Source organism: Musa acuminata, chromosome BXJ3-6, assembly GCF_036884655.1.
Source record: "Musa acuminata AAA Group cultivar baxijiao chromosome BXJ3-6, Cavendish_Baxijiao_AAA, whole genome shotgun sequence".
Lineage (NCBI taxonomy): Eukaryota > Viridiplantae > Streptophyta > Magnoliopsida > Zingiberales > Musaceae > Musa > Musa acuminata.
This window is the reverse complement of record NC_088354.1, coordinates 35,010,460-35,030,214: the sequence shown is the minus strand read 5'-3', so window position 1 is coordinate 35,030,214 and position 19,755 is coordinate 35,010,460. Positions and strand designations below refer to the sequence as shown.

At 39.5% G+C, this 19,755-nt stretch overlaps 1 protein-coding gene across 3 annotated transcripts in view; it reads left to right on the top strand.

Annotated features, from left to right (window-relative positions):
* LOC103989272 (importin beta-like SAD2) overlaps positions 1-19,755 on the top strand; it is a 34,761-nt gene that overhangs the window by 6,866 nt on the left and 8,140 nt on the right. For all 3 annotated transcript variants that reach the window (XR_010497434.1, XM_018827261.2, XM_065155340.1), the window contains exons 5-15: positions 511-673; positions 761-945; positions 1,024-1,197; positions 1,966-2,111; positions 2,232-2,355; positions 2,461-2,641; positions 17,451-17,610; positions 17,699-17,740; positions 17,815-17,933; positions 18,025-18,223; positions 18,886-19,017. Coding sequence is in view for 2 of the 3 variants with exons in the window: in XM_018827261.2 (XP_018682806.2) it covers positions 511-673; positions 761-945; positions 1,024-1,197; positions 1,966-2,111; positions 2,232-2,355; positions 2,461-2,641; positions 17,451-17,610; positions 17,699-17,740; positions 17,815-17,933; positions 18,025-18,223; positions 18,886-19,017 (1,625 nt within the window). In the remaining variant the exon portion in view is untranslated. The remainder of the gene's footprint in view (positions 1-510; positions 674-760; positions 946-1,023; positions 1,198-1,965; positions 2,112-2,231; positions 2,356-2,460; positions 2,642-17,450; positions 17,611-17,698; positions 17,741-17,814; positions 17,934-18,024; positions 18,224-18,885; positions 19,018-19,755) is intronic.

Genomic DNA, 19,755 nt, shown 5'->3' with positions numbered 1-19,755 from the left:
TAACAAGCCTGATTTTCCCGATGTGGGACTATGGGACTTGCCAAACTAACAAGAACAGATCAACAACAGATGTGAATTTATGATCATGTTCTGTTATATGATGTTTCAGTAATATCTCAAAGAGCAACATGGTTTGTTTTGCTGAAATTGAAGATGCCACTGTTATGACAAAAGGTGACACATTTTGGCTAATGTTAAATCATGAAGATATATATTAATTAAACTCCACTCTCTGTGCCTGACTGCATTCTGTGGGACTATTTTGCTTTGCTTGATCCTTGCTGCTGTTTGTACAATTTTGTGAATCCTAAATGAAAGTTTAAGGGCATGATGTTTTTGGAGCTTTCAACAAATTCTATCATGTTTCTGAAAAATTATTATTATATTATTGTGGATGATTCAATTGGAATGGTTTACTGCCAAAGAATGCGAATTTATCACAGATGTTGTTTCACTTGTTTAGATTGCACATAAATTGACTGATTTTATTGGTTTCTTTTTTGTTTCAAGGTTCAAGTCTAACAATGAGCAAACACCTTTTTATCTCATTGTTGAGGAAACATTTCCTCTTCTTTTGAACATATTCAACAAACTTGTTCGGATTGTTAACCCCTCAATTGAAGTGGCTGTTCTTATCAAGTTTATATGCAAAATATTCTGGTCATCCATAAATGTAAGTTCATGAAGTAAATTTAGTTTCTTTCTTAGTTCTGTTAGTATTTGTGCTTTGTTTTATTGTTTACTTGAAATGCCTTTTCAGTTAGACATCCCACACCAGCTACTTAACCCCAAATTGTTTAGTCCATGGATGGCCTTATTTTTGAATTTATTGGAAAGACCTGTTCCTTTGGAAGGTCAACCATCTGATCCTCATCTCAGGCAATCTTGGGATTGGTGGAAAGTCAAGAAGTGGACAATTCACATCTTAAATCGTTTGTCTACTAAGTGAGATATTTGATTGTTGAATTTTGAAGCATGAATATTGTATCATTTTCTTATTGAATTCTGAATAATTGCTAAAAGGTTTGGGGAACTGAAGCTTCAGAAGTCAGAGAGAAAAATGTTTGCTCAATGGTTTCAAAAGAGTTATGCTGTCAAAATTTTGGGACGCTACCTGCATTTGCTTAATGGTATTCGTACAGGCAGTTATCTGCCTGATAGAGTTATAAACCTTATATTTCAATTTCTTTACTTCAGGTATGTCTTGCTTCGATCTCCTGGTTGCTTGTTTTGTTAATTCCAGATGATTACCTGGTTGAACTGGCTATCTTATATTCTCCATTATAATCTTTTTGATGCCATGTCATCTATTGAGTGAAATTCCTAGATTAAACTGTTTGTGCCCCCTTGAACTAAGGTCCACAACTATATATATTTAGGTGATTAGGTCCACAACTGTATTCAGATATCAAGAATTGTCCTTGCTCATTTTGAATGTCCTACTGCTCATTGAAAAGATAGCTTGATTTATCAAATAGGTGACTTGTAGAATTTTTTATTACAATGAAAAAGGGACATGCACATTTTTTATCTTTACTTACATAAATGGAATGACTCGGTAACTGTATGTGTTATCTTTTTGTCTTCAGTGCTGTGTCTTCAAGATAACTATGTAAATCATGTAAATCAGTGCTGCTGTTTCTCTGTGGTTGCCTATATGCTGCATTTGCTGCAGATTGCTATTTGTGTAACCCTTCTTTTTGTGCTTCGTGGTTGTGTATTTTTGTTAGTGAGGGGGATCATGTTTCCCTTTGATACCAGAACTTTAGTTATTTCACTTACAAAGTTACAGTACATACTTTGCACTGCATTTGAAGTTGGTTTTACTGTCAGATTTTGGATCCACATTGATTTCTTTTGTTTGTCTATTGCTTTTTCAAGTGTGTGATTGTCATCTTAGTTTTGTGGTTCAAAATGGTTTACTTAAATAATACAAACTAGCTAAATTTTATTAATGCTCTGCAGTATTTCAGAGTACAATACTTATCACTTGCTGCAACGACAGCTTGACATTGTTCTTTTTGAGTTAATCTTTCCTCTAATGTGTTTCAATGAGAATGATCAAAAGTTATGGATTGAAGATCCACATGAGTTTGTCAGGAAGGGCTATGGTGAGCTTTAGACTCTCTTGTTCTTCAGTGAATACGGCATTCTACGAGATTTAGTCTCTGAATAGTATTCTGGATTTAATATAGACTCGTATGAACTATCATGAATTTTTTTCTTTCCAGATTATATTGAAGATCTATACAGTCCTCGAATAGCAGCCGTGAATTTTTTGATCGAATTAGTGAGTGAGGATGAGAAAACAAACCTACAAAAGTTTATTCGTTTTATTGCGGAGATATTTAGGAGGTATCTCAATACTTCACCCTTTAAATTCTGTTATACATGTTCTCTCCATGGACCTTCTTGAAGGAAGATAACTTTTAACATGTTATATATGATTACTTGTACCAGATATAATGAGGCACCTATTGAATATAAACAATATGGTCAGAAAGATGGTGCTCTTTTGGCTATAGGAGCATTATGTAATAAACTTAAGCAATCTGAGCCTTATAAGTCAGAGATAGAGCTCATGTTAGTTCAACATGTTTTTCCAGAGTTTGCAAGTCCCGCAGGTCACCTTCGAGCAAAGGTTACGACACTTGTTTTCCTATCAACTTATTATTTGCGCTTAATGTTGCATTATGTTCTTGTCTTTTGTTTTTGAACATCCAAGCACTACTACTTTCCTCCCAAAGAATTAAAGTTTAACTCGTTATACAGATCAAATTTATCAGGGGCTTTGTTTGTTTGCTGCTTTCATTCTCATGACATGCAAATGATTGGGGGACTGGATATTTCAAGATCAGAAAACAACTAACTTTTTTTAAAATTATTTTTGCAACTTTCAAGTACTTGAAAGGCGGAAACTGTTATCAAGCTCTTGAACTTCTATACATATGGGTGATAGGTTGTCAAGAAATTGACTCCCAGGGGATGGTTCCTGGTTTAAACTTAAAATTATTCTTCTGACAACCTCCTAGAGTTGATCTGTTTATCTTTTACCCGATATTTCTGATTTTATCTATGACATATTCAGATTTACCATACTAAATGTGTATTGAGGCATAATTTTTTTTAAAGACATAGCTCTTGAAATATTAGCTTCCTTTTGAAAATACTTGCTTGTGTATAACTATCAGGTGGATAGAATGATCAATTTTCATATTAGCTCAAGGCTTATCTTAGATATTTGTTCATAATCATAATGTTCATTGCATATGACTGCTGTATTTAAAAGCTTTATTTCAGGCAAATTTTGCTAAGGGTGTTTCTATAGGGGGTTATGCAGTATAGCATTATTGAACAGAATGATAGAACAACTTATTGGATAAACCTTTTGGTAATAACCTTAAGCCTGAGTTGATATCTTCCAGCTTGCTTTCAGATTATTGGCCTGATTTCTGCCCTGTAGTGTCTGATAAAATTAAAGACAGTGGATCTGTATTCTTTATTTTTTTTGGGTGAGAAGAGTAGCATCTTACTGATTTGATGAATCAAGGATTACTGAAACATCTCCACAGGGTGACAAGTAACAAACAGAAAAGAAATTTAATTTAAAATATCAGCTTTCCTAGTAAATGAAAAAGGTACCAAAAATTTTCTCCTCTGGTATAAAGCACATGTTGCTTGAGTTAGCAAGTCTCAAGAAATTTAATTTAAGACTTCAGATCCAGGTTAAAAAGACTAATCATGTCAGAAATTATGTATTGGTATTTATTGGTTTGATTGTGAATTGGTACAGGAGCCACTAGTTTTTGCTCCATCAGGTTCCAAGCCAGGCTTATTGCTAGGTATGGTCAACTTACCGATATATATGTATACATCCATATATATATATATATATATATATATATATATATATATATACACATATGCATACATATGCATACATACATACATATGTATGTATATATGTATGTATATATATACATCTACATGTACATGTACATAAATATAGAAGACAAGGTCTGTCATACCGAAGTGTACCGCCCATACCGGTCCGACAGGTTACCGGTACGCGGACCGCCCGGGTGTATTGCTCGGTACTGCCCTAACTTATAGTATGAAAAAAGTATAAAATTATTCGGTACACCAGGGTGTATTGCTCGGTATGCCTTGATGTACCGCCCAGTACACCGGTACCATACCGTACCAAACCCGGGTCGAAATGCCGGTATGGTATGGTACGGTGAACCTTGATAGAAGACACCCTAAATTGTCACTCTAGTTCTTGCCAATGTTACTTTAAAGGTTGTGTAAATGTTGTTACCCATATCATGTTTCATGATTAAGTTGCTATCACTCAGATTGCTTTGACATCATAATCTTGAGTAGACCTTATTGCCTGAAAGGTGCATGATACACCATAATTTGGTACTTATTGAATCAATCTAATGGATTTTACTTGGGTAATCTTGATTTTGTAATGCCTGAAAGACTTTCAGAATAGTATGGAACAGAAAAGAAAAGAAACAGAAAGCCAATAGATATGATGAGAGGAAGGTCAGCAAGATGTAAGCTAATGAAATGATCTGCAATTATGTGCAGTTTTATTTTTAACTCCCCTTTGCAACCTGCCTCTTTTTTCGTTTTAATAGGCTCTAAGAGTTGTTCTAATTGGGACCCTATGATAAAGTGAACTCAGGGGTCAAAATTTTTTTTAATATGGGGTAGTTCAAGCCTCAGTAAATTTTTTACAGAAGGCATTTTTTCCAAACTTGAGTCTTGTTTGCTGTATACTGCTAGAGAGTTAAGACACTGTACAGATCCAAAAATTACACCAAGAATGATGAATATGATGAAAGCCAACTGATGATAGGAAAGCATTTCTAAGGTTCATATAAACTAAATTAAGTCAATCCTTCGAGTATTGGCTCAATTGTGGCCTAACTTTAATATTCCTTTACCTTAAACCAGTAGTAATTCACTAATTCTAAACTACGTAATTCCTTAGTATGCCAGGTAAATTCTTTTAGCTTTACATGGTTGTGTGTTTTGTATTGATCTAACTTTCTCCTAGGTAATTAGGGACCACTGAGTTGTGATGACTTTAAGTTATCATGATGATCAAGTTGAAAAAGGTGGAAAGAATAATAAAAACATCGGAGAAGATGTTATATGTATTTATTAAAAAAAGTCCTATTAGCTTTGCATCGCACATAAAGTTAAGCAATAGTGCTAGATGGAAGGAGCTTTATGATGCGTTTACTTGAACTCTTGAAGTACCCTATAACTAGGACCTGGATGTTTAGATTTACTTAATGTGATCTGTATTAGTTTTAACTTTTAACCCTTTTCAACGAGGAGAAAGCACTGATACTGTAATTTTATGAGTTCTTGATGTAATATATTGTAATTCAAGTTGTCAGTCACATATCAATCAGCAACCTATAATTATGTCCAATTCTGAAATCTTACTCTAATAAGCTCAAATGTCAGCTGGGCTGATAAGACCCCTAGGGCTTCATCTTGGAAAAAGGGGGGGCAGAGAGATAGGATCGCTTCGAGGGGATCGGCCTTCTTGATCACTTCGAGGGGATTGGCCTCCTTGTTAGCCAAAGGCTAAAATATGAATTCATTATCTGAGAGAGAAACTAGCCAAATATATTACACCTATATTTATAGAGTTCTACTCCTTAGCCCACTGGGACTAGGACTCAAAAAAATAGCAAATCCTGAATAAGACCCCTAGTCGACTCCTACTAAGACTAGAATTCATCCGACTCCTACTAAGACTTGGAAACTCAAAAAGAACTTATTTTTACATCAGTTTAAGACTCAAAATATTTCAAGGGACCCTAACATTTCTCCTCCCTTTTAATCAGCCTTGTCCTCGAGGCTGAGCAGCATCAAATTCCGGGAACTTCTCCTTTAGTGCCTTGTAGGACTCCCAAGTGACATCTTTAATTGGTAAGTTGGCCCATTGCACCATCACTTCAATCACAGGATACTTGTGGCGCATCAAAACCCATCGATCAAGTATGGCTTGTGGTTGAATTTGAACCTCACCAGCAGAAGAGATGTTTGGCAAATGGTGTTGCACCACCTCATCTTCACCTAGCTTCTTCTTGAGATAGGAAACATAAAAACTGGGTGTATCTTAGAAGGCAAGTCCAAGCAATAGGCAACTGGATCAATGCGTTCCAATACTTTAAAAGGCCCAAAAAATCGAGACAGCTACATAGAAGATCGAACCTTTATAGAGATTTGCTTGTAGGGCTGAAGACGAAGGAAAACCCAATCATCCACTGTAAATTCTCATTTACTTCGGTATTTATCAACTTGCTGCTTCATTCTTGCTTGTGAGGCTGTAAGGTTATCTTTTAGGAGTTGAATAATCTTGTCTCTGTCAAGTAATTCCTTGTCCGCTTAATCAACTTTGGAAGAGTTGGGCGTGTATTTTGTAATTGTGGGAGGGGTTCGGCCATAAACTGCTTCAAAAGGAGTCATTTTAATAGAAGAGTGATAAGAAGTATTATACCACCATTCTACCCAAGGAAGCCATTTAGTCCATTCCTTCGGTTTATCACTGGTAAAGCATCCGAGATAATTTTCTAGGCATCTGTTTACCATTTCGGTTGCCCATCTGTTTACAGGGGATACGCTGAACTCATATTCAACTGGGTACCCTATAAACGGAAAAGCTCTATCCAAAAGGTGCTAGTAAAAACTATCTTTGTCACTAACAATAGAATGGGGAACTACATGCAATTTAACTTGCAGCAGTGTAAGGATGTCGTATAGCATAGAAAGATGGTAGTTTTCCAAGCAACATCAGGAGTAGGGAGAGGCTGAAGCAAACCCGGGGTAGCTACTGTCTCACTTTTGTGGCGTTGGCAAACATTATATTCAGCAACAAATTTCTTGATGATTTTTTTCATAGCCTTCCAATAGTAAAGTTGCCGAATACGTTTGTATGTATGAAGAAATCCGAAATGACCGGCAATTGGCGATGAATAGAACTCCATCAAACGTATGACTTGGCAAGAAGAATGTGGTGCTACAACAAATCAGTCTTTATAGTGCAAGTCTATCGAATCCCAACTATAATTAAAAAAAAAAAATCGGGTCTTCTTCTAGCCTTTTAATAATATTCTGGATCTCAGGATTGTTTGACCACTCTTTCCTGATAATTTTCAAAGTCTCACAAGTAGGAGTGGAAATGGCCATTAGTTCAGCTTGTTCTGAAAGGCGTAAGAGTGTATCTGGCTATCAGCAACTAAATTTCGCTCCCCTTCTTATAAATAATCTCATAATCAAATCTCAGTAGCTTGGTGACCCATTTCTACTGTTCTAAAGAAGAAACCTTTTGCTCAAGGAAGTATTTTAAATTTTTGTGATAGTACGTATTTGAAATCGTCGGCCAATTAAGTAGGGTCTCCACTTAGTGATTGCATGAACAATGGCTAACATCTCTTTGTCATAAACAGATAAACTCAGATGAGAAGGGGAAAGTTCCTTACTAGTATAAGCAATGGGGTGGACTTCCTGCATCAATACAGCTCCAATACCTGCTCTAGAAGCATCAGACTCAATCACAAATAATTTATTAAAATTGGGTAGAGCAAGCACTGGTGTAGTAGTCATTGCAGTCTTCAAAGAGTTAAAAGCCTGAGTTGCCTCTTCTATCCATCTAAATGCATCTTTCTTCATAAGTGATGTCAAGGGGGCGCTGATCTTGCCATAATTTTTCACAAACTTTTGGTAATAACTCGTGAGCCCCAAGAATCCTCTTAGAGCTTTAATTGATCTCGAAATCGGCCAGTCTTTCATCACCTGGATTTTTTAAGGATCAACTGCAATGCCCTTTTGAGAGATAACATGGCCGAGATACTTGACCTCCGGTTGAACAAAGCTGCAATTTGATTTCTTGACAAAAAGACAATGTTCACGGAGAATAGTAAAAATAACCTATAAATGTAATAAATGACTTTCTAAGGAAGGGCTATATATCAAAATATCATCAAAGAAAACCAGAATAAACCTATGGAGATGAGCCCGAAATATATTATTCATTAAGTTCTGAAAAGTAGAGGGTGCATTAGTTAACCCAAAGGCATTACCAGAAATTCATAGTGACCATTATGTGTTTTGAATGTGATTTTCTGAATATCCTCTTCATGTACTCGGATTTGGTGATAGCCCGACCGTAAGTCCAGTTTAGCAAAAGCTTAGGTTCCTCCCAATTCATCCAAGAGCTCATCTACCACTGGAATAAGATATTTATCTTTCACCGTAATGTTGTTGAGTGCTCGGTAGTCCACACACATACGCCACGAGCCATCCTTTTTTCTCACTAATAGGACTGGAGAGGAATATAGGCTAATGCTAGCTCTTATGACCCTCGTTTCAAGCATCTCTTTCACAATCTTCTCTATCTCCGTCTTTTGAAAATGTGAATATCGGTAGGGTCGAACGTTGGTTGGTGCTCTCCTAGGTAGTATTGGAATTCGGTGATCATGAGATTGTAGAGGTGGGAGTCCCTATAATTCTGCAAATTCTCTGAGCAAAGATTAGACATCTTCGTTTTGTTTATGTATTGTTGCTCCCTTTTCAACGCTTTGTAGTTGTACTAAAATTCGTGGTGTGTCTTCCGAAGAACCCTCTCTATTTGATGGCTAATGACAGTTGTGGCCTTACCACAACGCCTTCCCTTAGGATCACCTGCTTCCCATTAATAAAGAACTTTATGATTAGTTTAGAAAAATTTCAGGAGACTTCTCCTAGGGTTGATAACCATTCAATTCCAAGCACAAATTTGTAGTCTTCTAAAGCTAGTAAGAAGGAATCCACAAGCAATTCTTGGCCCTGCAAAATCAGTTTTATCTTCGAACATTTGCTATCATAAGTTAGAATCCGACTATCAACGACCTTTACTTTGAATTTATCACAGCATTCAATATGATAGGACAATCGAGCAACAATCTTGTTGTCCATAAAATTGTTAATGCTACCGGTATCAATCAAAACAGTAACAAGCTGATGTTTCAAAGTTCCTTCAACTTTCATAGTTTGTAAGTTAGATTAATCGACCAATGCATGCACAGTATGAGTGATAGGTTCAATATCTTCATCGGTATCCATACCTTCATAATCAGAGTCCACTGCGTTAGCTTCCAGTTCCTCCTCGATTGATTCAATTATCAAAAGCTTCCCTTGTTTGCATCGGTGCTCCTTACTCTACTTTTCATCACAATGCCAGCACAAACCCTTCGTGGATCTTTCTTTGGGTTTTTCTCGGGTTAGTCTTTGGGTGTTAGGGTTTTAGACTGGAATAAATAGGATGGTCGGCTTGCTAATCACTAGTTTATTAACACTTCTGTATCGACAATTCTCTATGTTGATTTTTTCCTCATGCAATCGTGCAAATGAAATCGCTAGTGCAAGGTTAACAAGCCGTAACTTCACACCAGATATTTGGATTACGTCCTTCGATGAATGTACCCATCAATTATCGTTCGGACCGGTCTTTGACTTGATTTGATAGTTGTTCAAATCAAGGATTTTAATTTCGAATAACACCGTACGTATCTGGTGGTACGTACCGGCCCGCTAGCATACCGGTACGTGGACCGCTCGCTGCCGGGCGGTACCATCGATTGGGGTTGTTTCCACCCTATTACCAACCTAAATCGATTGGTGATGATCGATTTCAGTTGTCGTCGCCCGCTACCGGGTGGTATTGGCCGAGGGAGAAGAAAAAAGAGGGAGAAAAAGAGGGAGAAGAAAAGGGAGAATCTGGAGATTCGACGCCGCTCTCCCTCAACGATCCCGATCCGTCGTCGGACGCCGCAGATGAGATATCACCTCCTCGGCGTCGTCGGCGACTTCTCCTCAACTGCACGGGGAGAAGAAGCCTCGGTGACATCGCGAGGAGAAGAAACCGAGCGTCGTCGAGGCGACGTTGCCTTTTTTTACTTATATATACATATATATACATATATATACATATATATACATACATATATATACATATATATACATACATATATATACATATATATACATACATATATATACATATATATATACATATATATACATGTATATATATATACATGTATATACATATATATATATCGAGTGATACATCATAATATACCACTCGGTATATTGTACCGAGCTGAGCTCGATACTCCGATACAGTACAAAATTATGAACCTTGGTTTAAATCGGCTTTGATACTCTAGCACCATAGAGGTATGACGAATCTTAGCGAGCTGTTACAGTACTATACTGTAACACTGCTATAGTGCTACAGTAGTATACTATAGCACTGCTACAGTATGAAAAAAATTTAAAATTGTTCGGTATACCCTGATGTACCGCCCGGTACATCAGTACCGTACCATACCGAGCCCGGGTCGAAACACCGGTACGGTACGGTACAACGAACCTTGTTATAAAGCATGCAAAATGACCCGCAGAACATGTTGTGGCACAACAATGATGTTGCATATTGTGATCTGCTAACAATCTGAGTAAATTTAGCATGGTAATCCATTTTTAGATTCAAGAAGTATGTCGGTGTTCATTGTTTTAACTATCCATATGGATAAACAAACAAAAAACAGCCAGTCAGCTAGGAAAGAGCGGGTTATGTTTTTTTACTTGCATTGCTGCTTTAGGCTAAGCCATGTACATCCAATGAAATCAAAGCATTTAATGTGATTTAACAGTTTATGATTCAGAAGAAAATGCACACATGCAACCTTTTCTTTTCTAATGTTTTCCTAGACCTATTAAACTGACCACAATGCTATTGTGGAAAGAGAACCAGACCCTAGAAAATGTAAAATAGCATTTAGGGAGAAAATTTCCAAAATGGTGAAAAGAGTTATTAGATCCTAATGAAGCTGGAGATGAAGATTAACTTAGGAGTGAGGACATATGCAGGGTTATGGGAAAATAGATATGCCTTTTTCTCACTATAAAAGTGGGGTACATGTTCGAGTTTACTGTATCTGTTGATAAATTAGGTGGCTGGCAGGGAAAACTGATGGCTATGCAGGTATGTACCAGTCTGCCAGTTGACTGGTATGTGTACAAGCCCATTTTGGACTATACACTATTAGGGAGTGTATCGAATGGTATGCCTCTTCTATTACCCAATAAAGTCAAAACTTGACCATTTTGACAATCGGATTTTGACCATACAAGTTCTCTCTAGGGTGAAAAAAGGTCCCAATGGTCAAATTGTCAGATTGATCATTGGGTCCTGTTTTGTTCCTTTAAATCCTCCTCCCACTCTCTTTCACCGACTCATGCTCTCATTCTCACTCAAACTCACTCTCATTCAATTTTTCATCTTTATAACCTAGAATTTGTATTCATTTATAGCTTATATAAACTTTATTCTTATTTAAATATAATTTATATATCAAGAAAATAGGATAAAAACCCCCAAATAGGATTTTTTTAATTTTGAGCCATTTTTGGCCTTTTTCTCAGAACATGTGTATGCATCAATATATCGACTGATATGTCAATATCAACTAGTACATACCCATCTGACCAACTACTGATATGGCCAGTCGGCACAAGACGATGTTCCTTGGATTTCTTTACCCTTATTCATGTTATTACAACTTTAATATAAGTTAGAGCTTAGCTAAAAGACAAATAGTGATTACCTCAGACTCAATCAAGTTATCTATTTTTATTGTAGCATGATTTACTAAGTAGATTTGATCCTTTAGCCAAGCTCTATACACCCCAAGTTAATCACAACGGAACTTGGAATTCTGTTGAGTGGAGTCAACTTGGAATTTGATTTGATTAAGCATTCCTTTCATTGTTAATTCCAACACTTATTGTATTAGTGGCATCTTCCTCAGTTGAACCATAATATTACTATTACAAAGGTTCTAAATTTCGAATAATATCGCCCGTACGTACCAGTCCGCCAGCAGACTGGTACGCGGACCACTCGCTACCAAGCAGAACGCTTGATATAGCCTCATATTGGATGATACAGGCTTATATCGGGTGGTAGCAGTCAAAATTTTGACTATTACCGCTCGAAAGAAGTCGGCAACGGTCGATTTCGACCATGATCGCCCGATATCAACCTTGCTGCAACGAGGGAAGAAGAAGCGTCGAGGGAGAAGGAAGAAGAAAGAGAGAGCATTCGAAGAAGAGGGAGAATCGAAAGAACCTCGACGCGTTCCGATCCAGTGCCGCCCTGTCACGGACTTAGCTGGTTTTGCCTAAGTCGTGCGGCACCCTTGCGTGTCCGTCCGCAAAGGTCAGCCTCCCCGAAGCCTCCCATTGTCCCTTAGGACCAACAAAAGAGAGAACGGGTTAGAGAGAACGCCTCACTCGGGATCCACAAGCAAACATCTCCGAAAACACTTCAAAGACAATGCAAATTACAAACAGACTTTACAAGCTCTGAACAGTTGCACAACAAAGGGTAAAATGATCCACTACAGACCGAAAATCTTTCACACGTGTCCACATGACACAACCTTTATTTACAAGCCTAAAACGGCCATCAACCTAACTAAAATGGGACTATTAAGCCTTCGATCATCCCTCTACATGTTGTACAAAGAATGAACATACCAAAAGACACGGACATACATAAGTATTACATCAAACATCCTGTTTAGAAGTTTGTCCGTGACATTCTCCCCCACTTATTCCTTCGACGTCCTCGTCGAAGCCTTTGTCGACACTGCAACTCCTCGCCTTTGCTGAGTCTTCAATCTTTTACTCCAACTGCAATACGCCTCTTGGCTCCTAACTGCTCTCCGCTGCTGTTTTTGAGTAGTCGAACCTTTAATCCGCCATACTGCTTCAACTCGCCAATGACTCTGACTCTAGTGTGGGGTTGGCTGAGTTGTGTTGATCCCTGTTAGTTCCTGCGGATCCTCTAGATGAAGGAAAAGATCATCCTTACTGCGCTAGTCTCTCAAATGCCTCATGCTGCTTGAATTGGGTGGATGCTTGTTGGAGCTTTAACGAGCATCGTCTCGCAAACTTTTGAAGTTTTGGGTCCTTCCTCCACAAAATTTGCTCATTGACTCTTCTTTCACTTAGTTGTCACATCCAAGTAGGTTCGCATCGCTTCTGCTTTCGATTGACATTTCATTGGGAAATGAAGCAGACAATCTACTCTTAGTAGCACTGATCACCGATGGTGAGGATTTGACAACTATTGTCTTCCATTATCTTCGAAGGGTCTTTGAACTTGTGCAGAGCTCCTCTGCTGGATAGATAAGAGAATTGGGGTACTCGGTTTCGCCCATTCTCTTAAGGGTTGAGAAGGCAAAGGTTACTTGACTTCGCCCGCCTCTTCGAGGTTGTACTCCATGCATCGAGCTGGTTACTAGCCTTCGCCTGCTCTTTGCTCACACTTCTAAAGCACTTGAAGTGTTTGCACTCCTTGCGTTGAGTTAGTTACTGTGATTCACCTTCTCAATGCCATCGAACTTCTGGAATGCAGGAAGTTTTCACCTCAACTTGGAGTAATTCTCTCATAGGTTTGGTCGCCTCTGGGATTGTACCGTCTTCTCCATCAACCCTGTCGCCTACTCCACTGAGTAGCAAAAGTACAGCACCGCATACTGCCTGCTTCGTTCCTTGGTTATGCACTCTTGCATGACCCGAAGTCCTTCACTTTCAACTATCTTGATGAGAAGCTCATTGACACCGGTCTTACGAAGTTCCTCGGCCTTTGCCCTTCAGCCTTGTCTCGGTACTTGGAGATTGCCTCTGCATGCTCCACCTCCTCGGCCCCTTTCACGACCAAGCGCTCTCCCTCCATGAGAGCAAGGGATCAATGACTTTCACGGAAGTCCCGCCTCTGCAGTACCATGGCGCTGCCATGCCCATGGCCATACTATCCGTCGCCTTGCATCTGCATCCATTTTCTTCACGATCAGTAGATATGTCTTCGTGGCACTCCTCTGAGTCCACCTCCATTCTAACTGATGCTTGATTTTGGGTAGCTAAGTCCCTCTGGACTTATTGTCGCTTCCTCGCCCCTTCCGACCCCCTGCTTCAACACCTCTGTGTTCTCCAAGCAGCTCCCTTTGGTCGATGGAAAGACAGACTGCAACTCCCATGCATGACCTCTGTCATCGCATTATAGGGTTTGCACCGATTCTGTTCTCCTTAGCTTCCTTAGTAGCAACGTTCGCTTCTCGACCTTGTCCTCTGACATGCCGGGCTCCCTTAAGCGAATATGAGCTCTGGAGCAGTCCAACACTCCAGCTGCTTCAATCATACCTCTGTATGATCAAGTCCCTCCCATAGGACTCACTGGTACTTGCATTCGAACTTTTCCCTTGGTGGAACCCAGCCCCCATATGCTGATGACCAAGGTTTTTATCCGATGCAAAATTCGATGCATGCACGGAAGACCCGCCTCTGCGGTACCATGGCCTTCACTCCTTGAATTCATAGCCCTTCTTGTCGTCGTGTTGTTCACCGAAGTGGAGCTTCCAGTAGCGCCCGATCATACCTCCATATGATCTAGTCCCTCACGGGACTATGTCGTGTGTGTCGCATTGCCACGAACTGTTCCACCACGATCCGCTGCACCATGTCGCCTCCTGGTGACATCTCTATTGCATTCTGATCCTTGTGGGATGAACTCGAATTGTGAACCCTTCATGTGTGGCCTCTGCCAATATATCACAAGGTCTTTTCCACCTTCGATTTTGTTCGCTCCTTTGGCAATCGACCTTCATCCACCCACTCTTGGGTCACACCTAGATGAAGCATCGCTCTAGGACAGTCTGTCGCCTAGTAGCTCCCGAAGTCCCCCGACTTCGCTGCAATTAGTGCACCATTGTCTGGATCCTGGGCCTCTGCCCCTACCAGCACAATCTTCACTGCGCACCGCTTCCTTCATGGCAACTTGAATAGCAACACCGTGGCATATTCTTCAAGAGTACCCGCCTTTGTGTCCTCTTGCCCCGTGCTAAGGCCTTCTGAACCCAACTTCACCTCAGCAAATTGAGTCTCCTTAGTTCCTCCATCAAATGCTCCTCCGAGATAAGGTGCATGTGTCCAGAAGCTCCCTTTGTCTTTGGCACCATGAAAGATGAGTCCGCTCCGTCAGAATGAATGACCCATGGAACAACATGATCCTGCTCTTGCCTCTGCAAGAGTTCATGTCCTTGACCTCTGTCTAAGGAAAGCACTATGCCTCCGCTCCATGTTCCATCTTCTATGCTGGCTCCCTTCATGCGGCTTGGGTACTTCGCCAAGTTACACCCAAGTTGCTCCGCTCCTCGTTTTTGCATTGAGTTGATGGTGGCCGTCGCACCTACCATTCTACGGGTTAGCCCTCCCTTGAGTTCGATCTCCATATCAACTCCAAGTGTGCCTTCATTTGTGTTGCTTTGGGTCGCTCCCCCACTTGATCTCGCAATGCATCCACCAATACATTCTCTCGAGCGAGATCATACGACAACTCCTCGTCGCTTGCTCGGTCCATTGAGCTTCGTGGAGTTGTTGTTTGTTGAGGTGCTCCTCCTCAACATGTAAGGTCCGTCCCATATAATTCTCCCTCTGGAGAGCCGAGACTTATCCCTCCTGGATAACTATCCCGTTGGAGCAACATCTCTCTTCGTTTCGGAGGCCACCATCCCCTTAGACTACTCTGATCTGCTGAACAAACTGTGCATTGTTCTGCCTCCTGCAAACGCACTTGCTAGATTGCGACTCCACGTCAATACAGCTCCCGCTGCACCACTCAAGGCCTAGCAACATGCTGAACTCGTTGCACACTTCAGCCTCCTACGGACGTATCCTTCACATGCCGAAGAGAAAGTTTCAATGTTCCATGGCGCCGAGTTTCGGTCGCCTTGGGATGACCACGAACATTCTATCGTCCGCATACAAGCCCATGCATGAGTACCAAATTCTTCGAGCTAGCAATTCCCCTCACCTCTGTAAGCTTTGCATAACTCTTTCGGTCGTTGAGCAACTCATTCCACCTTGCATGGTCTCATCCTTTACCAAGCACCTCGCTTGCCTTGAGCACCATCAAGTATCGTTGTCAACGTTGAGTCGTAGCTCAAACTCAGCCATCCCAACCTTTGTGCGTTTCGTATTCTTCCAAGCTTGCCTGTTCTCGTGGTGCCTCTTGCGCGAAGGGTTGGCCATTCCTCTGAATGCCAATGTCAGATGGCTGCTCCTCCGAGCGACTCCTTTTCCCTACATCTCCATGCCCGTTTTCCCCCAAACGGTCACGCGTGTGCTGACTGCCCTCAACGCAGCCCCGCTAGGTCCCCCACGTTTGCATGCTAAGTGTTTCTATGAGTGTTTGTCCCGCTCTGATACCATCTGTCACGGACTTAGCTGGTTTTGCCTAAGTTGTGCGGCACCCTTGTGTGTCCGTCCGCAAAGGTCAGCCTCCCCGAAGCCTCCCATTGTCCCTTAGGACCAACAAAAGAGAGAACGGGTTAGAGAGAACGCCTCACTCGGGATCCACAAGCAAACATCTCCGAAAACACTTCATAGACAATGCAAATTACAAACAGACTTTACAAGCTCTGAACAGTTGCACAACAAAGGGTAAAATGGTCCACTACAGACCGAAAATCTCTCACACGTGTCCACATGACACAACCTTTATTTACAAGCCTAAAGCGGCCACCAACCTAACTAAAATGGGACTATTAAGCCTTCGACCGTCCCTCTACATGCTGTACAAAGCATGAACATACCAAAAGACACGGACATACATAAGTATTACATCAAACATCCTGTTTAGAAGTTTGTCCGTGACAGCCCTCCCTCGATGATCCCAATCCAGGAGGTAATCGCTAGGCGACGGCTAGAGCAGCGAAAGAGGAGGTCTCCTTCATCGCCTCGTCTGCGATTCTACGGCTTCTTCGTCGCGTTCTTCGCCGAAGGCCGGAGATGTCTTCGACCTTCGACATCTTCACCGCCTTCTTCGTCGAACGCCGTAGATGAGGAGATGAAGGAGACCGTGTTTTTCTCCTCATTTGAGGTGACGAGGAGAAGAGGAGGTGACGTCGTTGAGGCAACGTATGCCTCCTTTTTAGATTATTTTTTAAATATTTTTAATATAAAAATATATTATATATATTTATATTATATATATATATATATATATATATATATATATATATATATTTAAACATATCGCTCGGTATGCTTTAGTGTACCACTCGGTACTCCCATACCGTACCATATTAAGCAAAGCTTGGTACATCGGTACGGTATAAAATTTTAATTTTTGACTATTACCTAAACTTTTTTTCATGCTTAGCTTCTCCTTACATATTACTATTTTCATATTGTAATTTTTCTTATGATTAAGGTAGTTGGCTTTTTTTCTGAATTAAATTGTGATTATTTTCTACATGTTTATTTGAAAACTTTCACATATATGGAACTGTTTGGTGGAATATTAGGCAGCATGGGTTGTGGGGCAATATGCAGATATCAACTTTTCTAACCAGATCAATTTTCGGAGAGCCTTTCACTGTGTTGTTTCTGGAATGCGGGATCCAGAGCTTCCCGTGCGTGTTGATTCAGTTCTTGCTTTGCATGCATTTGTTGAAGCTTGCAAAGGCATGCTTATTTTAACGTTATTATTTACCTTTTTTTTTGTCTTTCTTATTATCACCTGAAGTAACTTTTAATTATGTTATTGATATAGATCTAAATGAGATCCGGCCAATTCTTCCTCAATTACTTCATGGTATGAAAAGGTTGATTTTTTTTATATCTGCTATACTTTTTTTCTCACTAAGATCTTTAATTTCTTATATGTAGATATTTTTAGAATTATGAATGAAGTTGAGAATGAGGACCTTGTCATAACTGTTGAGAGCATCGTGGGCAAGTTTGCTGAAGAAATGGCTCCATATGCTTTCAGCTTGTGCCAGAATCTGGTGTAATATTTGCATTATGATATGTTTATGTTTTTGCAGATATTCTATCATGATTTCTTCTTATAGTAAATGTTAAAACATGTGTGCATAGGCTGCTGCATTTTGGAAATGCTTCAATATCTCTGAAAGAAATCACGAGGCTGATAATTCAGGTGCTTTAGTTGCTGTGAGTTGTTTGCGTGGCATCAACATAATCCTTGAATCCATTTGCTGTCTTCCTAATCTTTTTGTTCAAATTGAGCCTGTTTTACTTCCTATAATGCAGAGAATGCTGACTATTGATGGTCAAGGTAACTATTTATGATATCTTGATCAAAGGCATTTAGTTAATGTGATTTATCCATCTGCATATCTGACAAACATATACATTTATAGTATTTTTTTGTTTAATGTGTTTTGATATATATCTAACATCTATAGTTTCCATGGCATGTTCCATAGTGTGTAACAATGATGGTTGTACTGCTCGAAATAGTATGGTATAGGTAGTATGTACCGTTTCGGGTGTGGACCGATACAGGACCACCTCTGTTTCGGGCATTCATATTAAAATAGGAAAAAAAATGAAAAGTGGTGGGCCCCAAATCCATTTCAGCGATAAAAAAGGAAAAAAATCAAAAAGTGGTGGGCCTTTGCTTTTGACATTTCCAATTTGTGAACTAGTCAATTTGCTTTTGATATATTTTTTATATTGTTAGATTGTATCTCCTATAAAATTGTTGGTCCTTGCTTACCTATGATATATTACAAGTAGAGAAGAATTATGTTAACGTACACATTGCTGTAAATATTTTATAAAAATATCAAGTGGTCTGTTGCTTTGATAACACTGTTTATTTCGCTATGTAACATGCCATTTACATTGCAAGTTGAGCACATTGTTGTAAAATTTTCTAGATCCTTGCAAAGAATGTCTTCTTTTTTTTTTTTTTGATAAATCCATGTTCCACAGATGTTTTTGGAGAAGTTCTGGAAATTGTCTCCTATATTACAATGTTTTCCCCAACAATCTCATTGGGCATGTGGAGTCTTTGGCCTTTAATTCTAGAAGCCCTTGGAAATTGGGCAATACATTTTTTTCAGAGTAAGCCACTATATACATGCTAATCACAATGGATTTTTTTGCATTCTATTATTTGTTCTTGTTTACACTTTATATGCAATGAATGGGTTGCTCTATCAATCACGTTTGGAATATTGCCCCTCAGCTGTATGCCTTTTTTGTATATGCTCTTGCAAATTGATTTGCACATTCTGTTGATTTCTGTAATTCAGTATCTCCATGTTGGTTATGATGGACTTACCAAAGTTTGTTTCTGAGGGTTGTCTTACAGTGTAGATAAGGATTGATTGTTAATAAGATTCTTGAGAGAGACAGAGAGTGGGAAAAGGTAGAGATAGAGGAATGGTGCCACTGTCGTCACATCTAATTACACTAATACTTCGTAAATGCCCTTAAATTCTTTCACTAATCCAGACCATCTTGTTTCAATTCAGTGATCTACGTTTGGTTCTTGACCTCTCCCATGAAGAGAGAACAATATGAAAGTAAATGTCTATTTCTAATGATTATCACTAATCACATTGGTTTACTCAATCAGGTGATCTGTTTCTTTCTCACTTGTGCTGATCATGGTTAACATCTTTGCTTGTTCTTAAATTTTGAGTTATATGCCTTTTGTGAAAGATCCTACAATTCAACCTTGCTTGTCACTATGTTGAATGTACAAATTGTTCTTTTTAGAACTATTTTAAATTCTAACTAGAATATTTTAGTGGATGGCAACATTTGCAATTTCGGATACTAGTACCAATCCAGCCA